At 43.0% G+C, this 12,716-nt stretch overlaps 1 protein-coding gene across 3 annotated transcripts in view; it reads left to right on the forward strand.

Moving 5' to 3' along the window:
- Window positions 1-3,427: 3,427 nt before the first annotated feature.
- ZFR (zinc finger RNA binding protein) overlaps window positions 3,428-12,716 on the forward strand; it is a 46,831-nt gene continuing 37,542 nt past the window's right edge. For all 3 annotated transcript variants that reach the window (XM_039567508.1, XM_039567509.1, XM_039567510.1), the window contains exons 1-2: window positions 3,428-3,534; window positions 3,740-3,824. In XM_039567508.1, the coding sequence (XP_039423442.1) occupies window positions 3,498-3,534; window positions 3,740-3,824 (122 nt within the window). In that variant the 5' untranslated portion in view covers window positions 3,428-3,497. The remainder of the gene's footprint in view (window positions 3,535-3,739; window positions 3,825-12,716) is intronic.

Raw genomic sequence — 12,716 nt, forward strand, 5'->3', positions numbered from 1 at the left:
CATGGTCTGTGCTGTGTTGGAAAGCTTTAACCTTCTGCTGCGTGGCCCTGCCCTCTGGTGGGCACGCAAAGGCTGGCTGAGAGCCTGCTTTTACGTAAACTGGAAGGTTGCCTCCAAGAAATCTTACCTAATCTTACTTAGCAAATCTTGAGATTTAAAAACATTCCGTTTTCCCCATTATGTTTCAATCACAGTTTTGCAGTCCTGTGGCAGCAGCAGAGACATTATGTCATGCATCTTGGGACATTAAAGTAAAACAGTAGGACTGATGACACTTTCATGTTATTACGCTACTTTCTTCTTCTCACCATATTTTGGTGATCTCTTCTCATACAGTAGAAATTAAGGTCAGAAATGTGTTTTTCTGAATGCTAGCTTGCTTGCCATTTTTGTCTGTGATATTTTTAGGCTCTTTGAACTTTGCACAAATAGAGTATCTGTTGTATTTAATTCCAAATTAAAGATTTGTGTTCCAGCATACGTTTTCATTCTGGAACTTCTTGGCTGTTCTTCTGTAATCTTAATAGGATCAGGGACAGAGGAGTTTATTTTTCCTGTTCAAAAAATACCTTTTCTGTGTTTCATTAAAGCTTTTCTGTCTTTCTCCCTCTGCCACAACTTGCGCTTTACCATTCCATGTATTTTCCTTCCAGTTAAACATAGAGAAATCAGTAAAGGTCAAAATATCCTTAAGGATCTAATCTGAATTTATTACTGTTTCATCTTGAAGCAATCTGATATATGTCTTAAGAAGATAGAATCTTGTTTTATAACCCACTGAGGTTTTTTAAGTATAGACCATGAATCTGATCCTGCAAGCTAGTAGTAGCATAAATAGATGTTATGTAATGGTGCACAAAGTCACCAGGAAGCATCAGATTCTTATTAGGAAACTGCTGAGGGAAAGACTTGTATAATATTAGTGGTTCCCACCCCCCCACACACCCCCCCACACCCCAAGGAGAAAAGAAACCTTAATTTTCTTTTTTTTTGGTCACATTTAGAAAGTATGACTTCTCATAAATTATGTTGTAGTCTTTTTAAAGTGATATATGCACTGAAAACTCAAAATGCAAAATTCACACAAGAAAGTAATCTGAAACTTCTAGTGAAATTGCAGATGAATTGGGCTGCCAGATGGGAGCTTTTGCTCAGAAATATGCAGGGTTGAAATCACAACATAAAGGGTGTAGTATTTGAATATAGAAATTACTTGGGTGAAGAAAAGTTATGAAACCGAAGTCAAAAATCTCAGTTGTGAGTAAGAAAGCCTTGGGGGAGTTTTTGGTTTTTTTTATGGAGACAAAGTTGAAAAGAGGGTAAATATTCCAAGTTTATTTGGAATATTATAATATAATACATATCAATAGTAGCATAATATAGATACATATCCACAGAAAGAGTCCACAGGAGGATCGCTGAGTTGATCAGAGGGATGGAGCACCACTCCTGTGAGGAAAGGATGAGAGAATTGGGTTTGTTCAGCATGGAGAAGAGAAGGCTTTGGGATGACCTAACTGGGGCCTTCCAGTACCCCAAGGGTGCCTACAGGAACGATGGAGAGAGACTGTTTACAAGAGCCTGGGGTGACAGGACAAGGGGCAATGGATCCAAACAGAAAGAGAGTGTGTTTAGATGAGATATTAGGAAGAAGGTCTGTACTGTGAGGGTGGTGAGACACTGGCACAGGTCGCCCAGAGAAGCTGTGGATGGCCCATCCCTGCAAGCTCTCAAGGCCAGTCTGGATGGGGCTCTGAGAAGCCTGGACTAGTGATAAGTGTCCCTGTCCATGGCAGGAATGGGAGTTGGAATTTGGTGATCTTTAAAGTCCCTTCCAACCCCAGCCAATCTGATTCTGTCATTCTATGAAGTTTACCTCATAAATGAATAGCAATGGCAGGCCTACCTGCTTTGCAAACGTAGCTTTAGTGATGCAGTGATAAAAGGTGTGTGAACATCTGTGTGTATATAGATGCTTATATTTTTAATGGAATGTGTACTGAATATTGTCTATTTATCAGTATATTGGAAGACTTATAACTGAAAAAACTTGAAAGACAGTGGAACAAAAACCCCTTCTGTTGTCTTCTTGTCCAAACATCAGGATCCAGTGGTCTAATTATGAACAATTTTCATTAAAAATAAGGCTGTAAATATCTATATCAATTATATATCTCTTGTATAATTTGCATATCCTGAGTCAATTGAGGTTTTCATGGCAGAGGCTGTATCCTCTAAGTTTTTCTACAGAAGGTTTCTGTCGAGTCCTCAAGTACTGTCACATAGAACTTTGGAGTAAGGCTTTTCTTTTCTAATCTCTAGCAATTAAATATCTTGACCCAGTAGCCACTTTCTTTCCCAGAAAAGCACTTTGGGTAGAACCTAGCAGATTCCTTTTACTGTTGTGCTTGATTAGGATAAGAATGAACAGGAGGTACAGTAATATTCAGTTCCTATGCAAAATTAATAATATTGACAAACTAATTAGTTCAATGAATTGGCAAGGATGTTTGGCATCGGAAGTAGTTGTGCTTCATATGCAGCTGCAATAATGTTTTAGATGAGAGAGTACTTTCCTCTTCTCATTTTATGAACAATAATATCTTTGCAGTCTTACTGCCTATGATCACAGCTACTGTGGGATATGGGAACCCTCTGCCTTTGTGAGGACTGCAGGAGGACATCCCAAGCAGGGATGTTTTGAATAGGCTTGGCTTACAGTAAACAAATACTTCCAAAATGATACTTTTTACTTAATCCAGAAGTGTTTTATAAGCCTTCATTAGTTTAGGAATAATGCACACTGTAGCACAGACAAAATACATAAATGGGATTGAAGTATTTAAGCATTTAAGTTTTGCTTTGTTCAGAGTTTTGGGGGACATCTGATGCTCAGAGGGAAGGATTTGCCGGAAGGCGGGGCAGAGCCATGGGGAACGGACGCTCATTCAATGCCTTTGGTCGGGAGGTCACTGCACTGGCCGCAGTGTGCTGCCCAGCGCTCTACAGGAGTGATCTGACGGACTGCTGGCTTCCGGAAAAGTCACATGAATGGCCCTGTGTGGGTGAGGCTGCACCACTGTCGCATGTGCAATAACCACACAGGAGCTACGGCGGGAGTCTACATGTCATATATACATATGTACGTCTGTATGTGTATGTATATTCTATAGGCTGCCCCGAGCGCGGCTCCCCATGGGCCGGCGAGCGGGACTACAGCTCTCAGCGGCCCCCGCGCACATCCCGCGCCTGCGCACGCGGATCCCCGCGGCGGATGCGGCTCCCAGTTCATCGGGCGGGAGCCGTGCCACGGCCGGACTACATCTCCTAGCGGCCTCCGCGCACATCCCGCGCCTGCGCAGGCGGAGCCGGCCCGGCCGCACTTCGCCGTTGTCGCCGTCGGTGGGTGGGTGGGTGGGGGAAGGGAGCGAGCGGAGGAGGAGGGAGGGGGGGAGAGTTGAGAGTTCACCCGCCGCCGTCGCTGCCAGGCCGGACTCATGATTCCCATATGCCCGGTAGTTTCGTTCACCTATGGTGAGTAGCGGTGCTCGGCGTGTCCGTGCTTGGGGAGAGGGCGGCGGGCGGGGGTCGCTCCTGAGGCGCCGAGTCTGACCCGGCGCTCCCGCGCTCTCTCTCCCTTGTCCCTCTGTGTGTCCCGTTCTTTCCCCACCGCCTCCTCCCGCCGGGCCTCCTGTCATGGCCCCGGCCGCCCGCCGCCCCTCGGTCGCCGCCGCCGCAGTGCCCAGCCGGCTGGGGGAAGATGCCAAAATGGCCACCGGCAACTACTTTGGATTCACCCACAGCGGGGCTGCTGCCCAGTACAGGTAAGCACCGCCGCGACCCCCCCGTGCCCCCCCAGGGCCCCCTCTCCCCGGCCGGGACCCCGGACAACTCCCGCCCCTTGCTCCCTGCCGTGGATTGTGCCCGGACCCTCCTGCCGCGCCCGCGGGCGTGCGTTCTTATCTCCGTGTATGCCTGGGGGTGGGAGGTGGGGCTGGGCACCGCGGAGAAGGAGGGGGATGATCAGCCACAGCATGGGGTCCCCGGGCCCTTAGATTAAAATGGCCACTTGCAGTCAGTCAGCAGCACCGGCGAGTCACCGTGTGCCGCCCCCAGGCCCGTCTCCTGCCTCAGCTTCGGGGAACACAGGCCTCGCTCCCCAAGGCTTTGCTGTCACTGTGGGAGCACAGAATCCCTTCTGACATGGGTTGGAAACCAACCTAAGGCAGGCTGGTTGGATCAGGAAGAGATGGAGCACCGGGAAATACAGGGGACTTAATCCAATTGAAGTAATGTTATGATTAATGTGTCTGAGAAAAAGTCGAGAAGCTACTTTCAGGGACAGGTACCGTTTTAAAAAAGTGTTCTACTCCGATTTTTAAGACCAGGAGCAGTGTTCTAGTGGAACTTGAGGACCCATGATTGTGTAAACAGTATACATACCTGTGTCCTATCTGTCTGGATAGATCTATCACTACTGATCTTGTATAGACACAGTGCCACCACTCTTTGTATATTTGTCATTTTTTTCATTTAAATTGTGGCCAGACTGTTAAAAAGTAATTGGTAGCATATATTACATTGCATTTTGTGACATCATGTTACTTAATTTGCTAAATACAGTCAGGAACATCTTTGCAATTGGCTCATGTTGGAGTGACACCTTAAAGTGCACATTTGAATCTTACATTGGTCATTCCATAAATCTCTCATAAAGACCTTCTTCAGTGCCTAAGTTGTGGTGAATAAGAAAAAAACTAAAAGAATAAAGCAAGTATATCAGAGATTATTAACAAACAAATGCGGATGTGTGCTACTAGCTAATAAAAATTGCATACCTATTTTAGGAATGTACACTTCTGTGAAGGTGTTGGAATAACTCCGAGTCTGTTTTTCCTGTTGTTTTTTTCCTGAAAATGGACGTGAAGTACATTGAATTTAATTTATTCTGGTGTTTAATAGGGGATTAAATTTAGCTAATCTTCTAGTTCCTTTGAATGCTCACAGTGTGTGTATGTGTTTACATTTTACGTGACAGTTATAGTGAATATATAGGACATATATATATAACTTCTTTTTAGGTATAAGAATTAAGTGAATAGTAAACCAAGATATATGTCTGCAGTTTTGAAGGGCAGATGAATTTTTAAATTCATGTTTTATTGTGGAGCTGAGGTGATCCTTAGACTAAAGATCCTGAACAACTCATTTGAAGTTATATAGTTGGAATAACATTGAAGTTCAATAGTTGATCCTAAGTGGGTTTTTGAGAAAATGAAAAACAGATCAAAAGAACCTTCTTCCTTCACTGTCATAAATTCAAGATACTATTTAATTGCCTATCAGTTAAAGACTCTACATCCTATAAACCTTTTGTGTATTTACCACATCTGGAAGTGAAGAGACACGGCAATCAGTGTTTAAGTACTCCTTTCATAAGAAGGAATTTAATATTTTGAGCTGAAAACACAAGAGTCACTTAAAATATCTGAAGGGCAGCTTACTTTCACAAAGCAGATTTGGTAGGCTCGTACTAGTGTTTTTACAGAGTGCTACAAAACATTTATTCCCCTCCTGTATATTTGAGAAGGAGATGGTGGTGGCAGGGAAAGATGGTAAGATTTAATATTACAACAAGTCCTTTTAAGTTTTTTCCCAGTGTTTGAAGTGACCGTTCATAGAATAAAAAAAATCATTGTGTTCTTGGAAACCAGGGCAATAGATAAACAGATGTTTTTCTACATACTTAATACATAGGTGAGCCGCACAAATCTTAAAAAATGAAAGGTGTTTCTGGATGCTGAACTAATCTATGGATTTTTTTTAAAGTGGCTCAAACTATCAAGTTGTTTTAGGAGAGCAAATCACACTTGCAGTTGAAGTCTTTAGTTCTTTATACATACCCCATTTAGAAGTCCTGCCACTGTAGTTTTTGTAGCAATAAACAGAAATTTTCATAATAAACGCAATATCAGTCACTTTTTTAAAGGTTCTCTCTTGCTAAAATGATTGTGAAAAATGCTGGTATGTTAGAAGAATATTAGTCTGCAACTTTAGATGATCTCAGTGCTCCCTAATGATAATAATCAGAATTTTATTGATTTCAGCATTTAGTTCAGCTAGGTGCAAAAAAATTGTGAAATTCTTTTTAGCGTACACACCTTCCTTGTAATATCTTAATGTATGAGTATCTCAAAATATATTAAGTCTTCATCTGGAAACGTGCTGAAAAAATAAAAAGCCTAAACTCTGCATCAGAAAGTAGAGAGTCTAAGTAGATTCTGTTCAATTTCAAGGAATAGAATAGATTCTTCCAGTTGGAAGGGACCTACAGCCATTGTCCAGTCACCTGCCTGACCACTTCAGGGCTGGCCAAGTTCAAGCACATTGTTAAGGGCACTGTCCAAATGCCTTTGAGCACTGACAGACTGGGGCATCGACCGCTTCTCTAGGGAAGTCTGTTCCAGTGCTTGACCACCCTCTCTGTATAGAAATGCCTCCTAACAGCCAGTTGAAAGCTCTGCTGGTGCAGCTCTGAACCATTCCCTCATGTCCTGTCCCTGGATAGCAGGGAGGAGACTCAGCAGCTCCCAGTGCCCTTCCCCCTGCTCAGGAAGCTGCAGAGAGCAGTGGGGTCACCCCTCAGCCTCCCTTTCTCCCAAAACCAGCCCAGCCCAAAGTCCTCAGCTGCTCCTCACAGGAAGTTCCTTCCAGCCTTCCCACCAGCTTCGTTTCTTCCTCGGGGCACATTCAAAGACCTTGCCATCCTTCTCCACCTGCAGGGCCCAGCAGAGCCCACGTTGAGGCCACCCCAAGGCTGAGCCCAGCGGGACCATCCCCTCTCTGTGCCGGCTGTGCTGTTCTTGGTGCTCCGGGATGGGTTTGCCCTTGGGGCTGCCCAGGCACTGCTGACCCACACTGAGTCCAGCACCAGTCAGCTCCACATCTCCCTCTGTAGCTGTCCAGCCATTCCTCTCTCACTTCATACGTGTGCCTGGCATTACCCCATTCCAGGTGCAGAATCCAGCATTTGAACTTGTTAAATTTCACTGCATTAATGACTGTCCAGTGCTCCAGTCTATCTAGATCCCTCTCCAAGGCGTCTTGCCTCTCAAGAAGATCCACAGCACCTCTCAGTTTGAATCATCAGCCAAGTTGCTAATGATGCACTCAAGCTCTTTGTTGCCAGACAGATGTAGCACCGTTGAGTACAGCCCATTGAGTGCTGCCATCGAGCAGGTTCTTCACCCAGAGCACTGTGAACCTGCTTGTCCCACAGCTGGACAACTTGTCAGAAAGATGCTGCGAGGGACAGTGTTAGCAGCTTTAGTCAAACCAGACCTGCATCCACTGCCTTCCCTTCATCCAGGAGGCAAGTGACCTTATGATAGAAGGATATGTTGGTTAATCAAGATTTTCCCTTTGTGAACTCGTGTTGACCGTGACAGATGATTGCATTGTTTTTTAACAATTCTTTCGCCTTCCAGTAGGGCTTAGTATCTCCATAATTTTTCCAGGAGCTGAGGTTACACTACTAAGTCTCTAGTTCCCTCTTTCTTCCCTCATGCCTTTGTGAATGGGAATAACACTGGCAAGCTTCCAGTTAGCAGTGACCTGCCCAGACTCCCGAGGCCTTTGGTAGATGTTTGAGAGGTACTGCTGTAATAGCTGCTGGCCCATTCGGTACTCTGGGGTGAATCCCATCAGGGCTCATGAAGATGTGGGAGCATTCTGTTTATAAGCTGGTCCCTTAGAATTTCGGTGTCCGCAGTTGTGGAGCTCCCACTCAGAAGACTCAAAGGAGAAAATCTGCTGTACTAAGTAATAGCTGAAAGGCACTTTTAAGGAAAGTTTCTGTATTTAATTCTAAACTTGTTGTAGACGGGTGTAAACCCTTCCGGAATTGCAAAAATGACAGTATTCTAATTTGCATTATTAGTAGTGAATCATAGGATCACAGAATATCCTGAATTAGAAAGGACCCACAAGGAAACATCAAAGTCTGGCTCCTGGCCCTGCACCCAACATCCCCAGCCAGCAACTAAGTACTACACAGCCTCTTGCTTACCTCCCAGCCACCCTGATGGGGAGGAGAATCGAAAAAGTAAAACTCCTGGATTGAGATAGAACAGTTCATAGTTAAAAGAAAATAAATATAATAATATGAATTATAGCAGTAATACTAATAAAAGTAATAGTAGTAATGAAGGGAATAGGGGGAATAAAACCCAAGAGAAGAAAGCAATGCACAACACAACTGCTGATCCCCTGCTGACTTAATGTCCAGCGTGTTCTCCAGAAGCGGTCAGTAGCTCCTCGCCAACTACCCCTAGTTTATACACTGGGCATGATATTTTATGGCATGGAATATCCCTTTGGCCAGTTTGGTCAGCTCTCCTGACCATGCTCCCACCCAGCTTCTTGTGCACCTGCTCACTGGCGGAACACAAGAAACTGAAAAGTTCTTGACTTGAAAGTGAGCCCTACTGAGGAGCAGCTAAACCGTCTGTGTGTTACCAGCATAATTCCCATACTAAATCCAAAACACAGCACTGAACCAGCTACTAAGGAGAAAATTAACTCTACCCCGGCCAAAACCAGGACAGGCACATAGAACTTGATAATATTTACTGTTGTAACAGTGTAATCAGTAAAGTTCCTTCAATTGACTAGATAAGGAGTAGGTTACTGTCTTTATTAGTTCATAAATACTAATTTTTATAAAACATACTTGAAATCTTGTTTTGTATTTAATCAAAGACAGCAAAAGAGCTAAGTGCCCCTTAAGCCTGTAAATAATGTATTAGAAGCATTCTCTTTCCTTTCAGTGTTGTTGCTGCATAAAATTTCCTGCTATCCTACTCATTTAAAATTCTTCGTGTGCACTACCCAGTAATAATATCGTGATTTACTGAGAGAAGCATTAGATTATGCAAGTACTGATGCAGGAAATTTCTCTGGATATTACAGGACCTTTACAATTTGTGCTTTCTGCTCGTGGTGGTTTTAGAGCCTAAGGTTATAAACCTGCATGCAATGTAAACCTCATTTGTTACTTATTTAAGTGATTGTACTAATCTGTCTGTTTAGGAGCCTGAAATAAATGTGGAATGTGGTGGTACTAGTCGTCTTTTTGTGTGTGTGTGCATACTCTGTACCTCACCTGAGCCACTGTGTGTCTATTCAGTTTGAAATTAACACCCTAATATTGGCTTGTCTTTCACATGTAAGGTAATGTTAGCATTCTTGGTTCAATGCTGGAGGCATTGTTAAGTTTTTAATCTCAAATTGGCTGATTAAAATGCTGATGGAGAGATAGGGGCATTGAGTAATGTTTGGACAGAGAAGCGTGCAAATGTGATAGTTTTGTTCAATTAACCTTGTATTATGGTTTTGGTTTCTGTTAAAAAGGTGGAGAACCTTTTTAAGTATTGTGAGTTTTGTCTTGGTGATATTCATACTGTGTCTTGCTCTAATGAGACAGGACATGGATCAGAGATGCTTGGGTAGTTAGGAATGATTTGTTAACTTTAAATTGCCTTCAAGCAGCATGACTGAGTGTGGTGAGCTGTCACAGATAAAGGCAATTTTAGCAGTTCATGTTCAGAGCAGACCACAGTGCCTGTGAGTTCAGGTTAAGATGCAATCTTCTAGACAGCCATCTGGATGAACTCTTTCAGTTACAGCTGGTTTGGAATTCGAATGTAGTGCACCATGTTACAGCATATTCAGGTGGTGTAGAACAGCAAAAGAAAGTGAGTTGCTGTGCATGGATGAGTTGGCTGTTGAGGATTGATTGGGGGTGGAGTGTTCTTTTCACATTTGCTGGTATTTCTAATTACTTTTGTCTTCAGTATCTGCCCCAGTTAACTGTTCTTCATCTAGATACTGGTTTGAAAAGTACTGAGTCTTTCAGAGATGTTTGGGCTGTAATTCACACAGGCATAGCAGACTAAGTTTAAGGTATCACTAAACATAGTTCAGTCTTGTGTTGGTGAAAACAGGATGGTAAGGACAACGGTGGGTAGGACTTTCTTCTGAAGACGCTATGCACTACTAAACTTAAACTGATGTTAAGGATAACATTTATTCACCTAACACTACATGCACCTTATCCTAAAATGCTTGGGCAGTGAAAGTAATCATAGTTTTACCACAGGATGAAGCTAAAAACTCAGAATGCTTGCTCTGAGTACTTTAGGCCCATGCTCTGTTGAGTTCCATCACAATCTTGATGCATACACATTCTCAGCAGAAGAGACTTCACTGAATATGACAGAGCTGTGGGAAGCTGATGGGCTACAATGGGGAGACAGAGAAGGTGATAATTGAGGAGGAAAGGTGCCTCAGTCAGAGAAGTCTTTGTCATTTTAAGGAGGGAAGCCTGCCAACTAGTTGAAATTTGCAGCAGGTGCTTGTCTTTAGGAACTGAGCATTTGGAGAAGATTTTCTGTTAATGGTATAATTATGTCCTTTGTAGTTGTATCCTCAGAATGGATTGATGGTTACAGGCTTAAATCTAGGGTGTTAAATTATGTGTAAAATTTTGTCTGCTGCTAAAATACAACAATGATAGCTTAAAGTATAGTTACATTATTGGTACTAGAAAAGCAAAGTAGTAGCTTAAGGCAGGAAATACAGAATGTTTTAACAATTTAGTGCAGTTTTCCATACTAGCGAAGTTTCTTTCATTTTATGGAGAACTTGCCAATTTTAGCGTTTTTTCTGTTCAGCATCTTCATTAATGGTCCAGATGTTAGGGCAGGGTGTACTCTCAGCAAGTTTGCTCATGGTAGAAAATGATGAGAAGTGACTTATGTGCCAGAGGGTTACAGTGACATCCAGAGGGACTTCAAAGGTCTGGAGAAAAGGGCTGCCAAGAATCTCAGGAAGTTCAACAAGGGGGAGTGCAAAGTTCAGTATGAAAGAACAACCCCATGCACCAGTATATGCTGTGGGCCACCCAGCTGGAAAGCAAGAGGACCTGGGGGTCCTGGTGGACACCAGACTTGAACATGAGCCAGCAGTGGGTCCTTGCAGCCAAGAAGGGGAATGGCATCCTGGGATGCATTAGGCAAAGTATTACCAGGTGGGTGAGGGAGGTGATCATTCCCCTCTTACACAGTGCTAGTGAGGCCACACCTGGAATCCTGTGTCTGTTTCTGGGCTTCAGTACAGGAGAGATATGGACATACTGGAGAGAGCCCAAGAAGAGGCCCACCAAAGCTGCTGAAGAGTCTGCAGCATTTCTCTAATGAGAAAAGGCTGGGAGAGCTGAGACTGTTCAGCCTGGAGGAGGGTGAGTGGGATCTTCTTAATGAGTATAAATACATGAAGGAAGGGTGCAGAGAGGACAGAGACAGGGTTTTTTGCAGTGGTGCCCAGTGCCAGGGCCAAAGGCAGTGGGCACAAACCAAAGCACAGGAGGTTCGCTCTGAAAGTGAAGAAGTGCTTTTTTCTTACGAGAATGACTGAGTCCTGGCACACGTGGCCTGGGTAAGTTGTGGAGTCTCCATCCTCAGAGGTACTCAGAAGTTGTCTGGATATAGTCCTGGGTGTAGGTGACGCTGCCTAAGTGGGATTGGACCTCGGATGACCTCCAGAGGTCCCTTCCAATCTCAGCCATTCTTTGATTCTGTGATTTTGACAGGGATAATGTTAGTAGTTGCTCCTTTTTTAAGCAGATGTAACCTCTCAAGCTCAGTTCTTTTTATTTTGCATGTTACCATTCAAGGCTGTTGAATAGACTTGAAAAAAATCAACTTTTTAAAGAAAGTAGTATAGGCAATGGGCTGTCTGTTGTGTGCAGCTGAGCAAAGAGAGGTCGATACAGAGCATATATTGCATCACTGATGCAGGCGCCTGCAGTATGTACAGTGAACAAAACATGGCAGAATTTGATTGGATTTAAATCGGGTTGTGTGACTAAATGTATAGATTATCAAAGAAGAAAGGGTGTTTTGAAAACATGAGGCTGCTCATCTTTGAGGTGGCTTATTGATAAGTGTATGGTTTAGCTATCTAGTGGCAATCACTGAATTGTAATGGCATGATGCAAAGAAATTTTTAGAACAAGGAAGAGGAAGGGAAAACTCTAAATGGCTACAAAACCCTGTCTTTTTAAGGCTTTATGTAGTTAAACCATAGAATGCATTACTGCTGAAATTTAGCAGAATTCAAGAGGGGATAACACATTTGCATGCCTTCAGGCCTCTCTGGATTTGTAGTGAACTGCATTATGAGCAGTGTTTTGTTCTCAAAATTGTAAGAATAGGAAAAAATAGTTTTCCTTAAAGTTCTAAGAAGATACATTCAAATACTGAAAATTTTATGCCTGTAGTGAGTGACAGGCTCTAGAAATACAGAGGCAAAGTCACTCCTAAAGTACAATGTATTGTAGACTGGTATTTCATTTCAGCATTTTATGCTGTTTATTGTCAAGTGTGTTTAGGAGAATAAAACTCACCTTTTTTTTTTTTTTTCTGTTAATTCTAATTTTGTTTTTGCTTTTCTCTGTCCATGTTTCATTAGCACATCTGAAAGTTCATCTGACCAGTTATTCAAGAGTGCCTCTTCCTAGGTTAGGATCTGAAGCAGTAGCAGATTGCACTGCTCCAGCAGTTTTTATAGAATTAAATCACACTTGTTTCAATCATCATGTTCCTGAAATACAAAACTGTATTTTTTCCTATTCTGCTATTAATAGAATAATCTGT

This window comes from Corvus cornix, chromosome Z (genome assembly GCF_000738735.6).
Source record: "Corvus cornix cornix isolate S_Up_H32 chromosome Z, ASM73873v5, whole genome shotgun sequence".
NCBI lineage: Eukaryota > Metazoa > Chordata > Aves > Passeriformes > Corvidae > Corvus > Corvus cornix.